This window comes from Mycteria americana, chromosome 3 (genome assembly GCF_035582795.1).
Source record: "Mycteria americana isolate JAX WOST 10 ecotype Jacksonville Zoo and Gardens chromosome 3, USCA_MyAme_1.0, whole genome shotgun sequence".
Lineage (NCBI taxonomy): Eukaryota > Metazoa > Chordata > Aves > Ciconiiformes > Ciconiidae > Mycteria > Mycteria americana.
Window position 1 is genome coordinate 63,584,116 of NC_134367.1, and position 4,725 is coordinate 63,588,840.

Consider the following 4,725-nt stretch of genomic DNA (forward strand, 5'->3'; position numbering starts at 1 on the left):
TTAAGATGCCCCTAGGACATGACTCAGTTTGAAACTTGCAGATTTCTACATAGCTAAATGTCTAAACTTCTATTATATGCCTTGCTTAAGCTCGATGCCCCACAGATGGGTATCTAGTGCCATTTTCGATGCCCAGCTGCTTCATTGAACCAGCTTGAGCTGGTTCCCAGCTTCTGCTTCATTGGTGCGGGGTGCTAGCCCCGTGTGGACATCTCAGGTTCCCTAAGGCACCTTAGGTAGGACTGGGCAAATGATTCATATCCTAAATATCCGCTGACTACAGCCTGAGTTTAAACAGCCATTCTGGCTGTAGCTATAATCAGTGCTTAGACGTTTACCGTAATTATAAACACCTACCCATTAACATTAAATTTAAGAGTCTTAATCTTGAAACTCATCCTACACTCTAGGTCTTTCAAGATGTACCACAGCTTTCCTATATATTTCTATGGTAATTTGGCACCTGAATTTTTCTAAGAATCCGATTCTGCCTTTCGCTCTCTAGCCTGGTTCCTGAGTTTGGTACCCTTAATATAGAAAGTCTACAGCTGGATACAGTAGGGGTCAGGTTTTTAGCTTCTGCTACAGCATGAGGAGACAGAGAAACAGTAGAAGAAGCCTTGGCTTCTATCCTAAGAAGCAATGCAGGTTAATATAGCAAACTGGGGGTATATCAGACACTGGGAGAATGAAGTGAGATTGAATGACAGTCCAGCTACAGGCATAAGGCTTCATAAATGTCTGAGTTTAAAAACACCAAAGTTTTATGGTCACTCTCTATTCAGGACATCCCTGAAAATAACACATAAGCCCTCTTTCTCTTCTCCTTCCTCCAGACATATGCTTTAGCTTCAAATATTTGGAATACTGGTATTTTTTCTGACTGGGGTCTTAAGATTATGGACAAAACCAAAAAGGATTTGAGATAAACAGATGTCAGAACAGATTACAACATCCCAAAGCTGTAGCTCATTTGTACTAGTAGAGGAAACTGTTCTTGCCGTGCAAAAAACATAGCAATAAGATAAAAAAGAGGGAAATGAGTTTAATCATTTAGTTTATTGCATACATTAAAATATGCAGCTGCTACAACAATCACTGTATTGCACTGTTTTCCTACAGAGTATCTGCTGTGCAGTTCCTTTCTTTTGTTCTTACACATGTAGGGCCTGACTCATTTGCCTACTGCATTTACTGAAAAACTGACCACTCTTTTCAGTAGGCTATGGGGCATCTGCTGGTTTCTTACTATTAGTTACATGCTTTCTGTAGCTGTTTGTTCATTTAGTGTTTGTCACTCAGAAAATATGCAGCTGACTATAGGATGGAATTACTTTCTTTAGAAGGCACTAAAAATGTTAACAACTTTCAAACCTAATAATAGTTTTACATACCATTAACAGAAGAAGACAAAATTATTAGAATTGTTATTTAGCTGCTTGTTAATTTTTTATAGAAGAGTTACTGCTGCTTACTACAGTTTAATTTTTTTTCTGATAAAATGTTCATAACAGTGAGGTAGAAAATAACTTCCTTACAAATAGTACAAAATTTTACCATGTAGCTTGCTGCTGAACAGAGATCTCAACTTGTCAGCATCTACAGTTTTAAAATTGGCCTCGCCTCGTGGAAGTGCATAAACAGAGCCGAAGAAAACTGAGAACCTGCGCTGACATTTTTTGCTCAGCCCAAGGATGTAAGCATATGTTATGTCTGTAAGCAGACCTACTCATTTCTTTGGAAACAAGCAAACAAAAGAGCATACGGAATTTTAGGATTGTCAGGGAAAAGAAATTAAAAAGACCAAAACATAAAACATCATAATACCTATTGATATCTGGAGTTGGACTACCCAGTGCAGTTCCTGTCCTCCCTCTTCCCGCTTCTAACCCCCTTCATGCAGTAGGAGTAGAAAAGATATGGAGCAAGGCAAAAAGGGTGTTCAGAGGTATGGAGCAGCCACCTTGCACACACGGATCAAACAGGCAAAGATTCCACGGGTTTCAGTGGACACTACTGAGGAATTCAGGATTGTGTCTCCCTTATGTAGCCTTTGGCTCAGGGGCACGTCCCTGTGGGCTAGAAAAATAATGTAAAAACTACCAGTGTAACCTTGCTGTCTCATCTGCTGTTGGCCACTAGCTTAGGTAGACGTTTGATTTCACCTGTAGTTGCATCCTTATGCGTTTTTGTATTTAAAAACTGACATACACACTATGTAACTTTGTAAATCAGCACAACCTGCTTTGTGTAAAAATTAGAGAATTGCCTCTGAAGAAAGTCTCTTCAGAAACAGGCAGCAACTATTTCAGGATACCTGAGGAACAGTATGGACAGGGTCCTCTTTGGAGCTGATTAGCCAATTTTCAAATGCTTGTCAGCATCACATAAAAAATGCAAGACTTAAAGGCTGTGCTGGGACAAATGTTGTGGAAAGTGAGTCACAGAATGGCATGTCTATTTAAACGGGGGATCTGCTCAAGCCAGCTGTTTTAAAAAAATTAGAAAATAAGAAGAGAAATACTAGCTAAGTGGATGTTGAAGAATATTAATGAGAAATGCTATGATATAGCCTACAGTATTTTCTACAGTGCACATGAAGGCTCTGGTCATTCCTGGTACAAGTCTACTGTAGATGTCCTGGAACAAAAGATCCCATGAGTTAAGACTAGTTTCACAGCTTTCCGGAACCAATGGTAGGAAAATACATAGATCAAGGGATTGCAGGCAGAATTGAAGTAAGCAAACCAAATTAGGATGTCAAACAGAACTGGGGGGGGTAATGAAATCCAGAAGACTCTCTGCCATGGTGTCAATAGTAAAGGGCAACCAGCACAGGAGGTAGACTCCCACAGCTACCCCAAAGGTCTTTGCTGCTTTCCTTTCACTCTTGGATGCTCCTACATGTAGCTGAGACCCGATACTCCTACTCGTGTTGTTTATCAGCCTGGCTTGCTTGTTAGCCACAGTAAGTATTTTTACATACAAAACTATCATTATGAGGCAAGGGAAGAAGAATACTGGGAAGTTCAGCCACCCCCAGAGCTTGTTGAACAGCAGCTGACAGCTACCAACACAGGGCACATCTCGCAAAAAATGGCCCAGTCCTTCTGCAATCGCTTTAGTGTAGAGGAAGACAGAGGTATAAGCCATAGGCACTGCCCACCCCACCCCAATGTAAATGCAGGCCACTCTTATGGTGAACTTGGTGGGGTAGAGCAAAGGGTCACAGATGGCACAGTGCCGATCAATGGAAATGAAACACAGATGAAATATGGAGGTCAAGCAAAAGAGTGTGTCCAGAAAGGTGTGCAGCCTACAGAAGTCATCTCCAAAATACCAGCAGCTCTCTACGGACCGGATGGTGCTGAAGGGCAGCACGGTCAGCCCCAGGAGGAGGTCGGCAAGGGCGAGGGAGAGGAGCAGGAGGTTGGTGGGGGTGCGCAGGGCTTTGAAATGTGAAATGACAACGACGACAAGCAGGTTCCCCAGCACCGTGATCAGCGTGCCCAAGGCACAGGCCAGATAAATGGCCAGCTGAACCCCAAAGGGGTGTAAGTCCCTGTAGCAGGAGCCGTTCGCCTCGTAGCACAAGGTGACGAGCATCCCCCCCTCAGCACTGGGGCCCTGGGCTGAGCTCGTGCCAGCCTGCGCAGGTCCCGCTGCCTCCCCTGGCTCTGCCGCAAGCCTGGAAAAGGATTCACCTTCCAGCAGAGGTGCCAAATGACTAACCTAAAAAAAAGGTAATAAAAAAGCAGGTTAGAAGGAGAGATGTCTTTTAATCAAATACTTTTATTAAAGCCGTCAGACAGTTTTCGTATTTCAAGCGACAAAATGAGCCTGATTTATCTGTTTGATATCTCTATTGAAATAAAGCAGCTCCAGATCAGTGTATTCAATTTTTGTGGCATCATTTTTTATATTGTATTTTGGTGTTCTTTCAGCAAATACCACGAGTCGTGCAGGAAATGCAGCAAATCCAGAGGTGTGTGGGCAAGCAGTCAGTAAAGAGAAGGTCTGCCTTAGAAGGAAAACCAGTGCTAAGTAACAGGCATTGCACGCCAAAGCTCCTTAAAGGATTTCAAAACTGACTCTGGTATAATGGTACACTGGTTCTTGTGAATTTCCCTGGAAATTAAGTTCCAATTTAGTTATGATTCTTTTTATTAAGTAGAAGCTGTGAAGTGATTATTCTAAAACAAGCAATATCTGATTGCAACAGAAAACCCCTTGGGCAAGTTGCTCATTTTATAGTGTTCTGGCTATGGGGATATATGTGGATATCCATTGTGTTGATGACGTAAATATTCAGTAAGGCAAACAGAAATACTGTTATATGCCCTAAAGATTACCCCTGCTTTTTCCTTATGAAATTGCTATTTAAGTTTTAAGTTATTTAATTTTTAATTTGAACTGTAAGAAATACATTATATTAATGGATTATAATGGATTATTCCAGTAGTCTTTTTAATAAATCAGATAACTGAACGGTATGATTTTTACCAGTAAGACAACTACACTTAAGTACATGACATTTTTCTATATGTATTTTTGTTCTTGAAATGACTGGTATAATAGCTGGAAATTATTCCCACCTTTCCCATCCTTCCCAGTAGCAACAAAACATAATAGCAAATCTCTCTTAACTGTATTTCCATAAACTTTTAAATCGGGAATACTTACAGTAAAATATCTCTTTTTGTAGAATGGGAGCTGTACTGCAGT

The 4,725-nt window shown here is 41.1% G+C and overlaps 1 protein-coding gene across 1 annotated transcript; it reads right to left on the reverse strand.

The window, feature by feature from the left end:
- Nucleotides 1–2,609: 2,609 nt before the first annotated feature.
- Nucleotides 2,610–3,606, reverse strand: LOC142407545 (trace amine-associated receptor 5-like). Its single transcript, XM_075497166.1, is given in 2 exon segments — nt 2,610–2,777; nt 2,779–3,606. Coding segments are annotated over 2 exon segments (996 nt in total).
- Nucleotides 3,607–4,725: the final 1,119 nt, after the last annotated feature.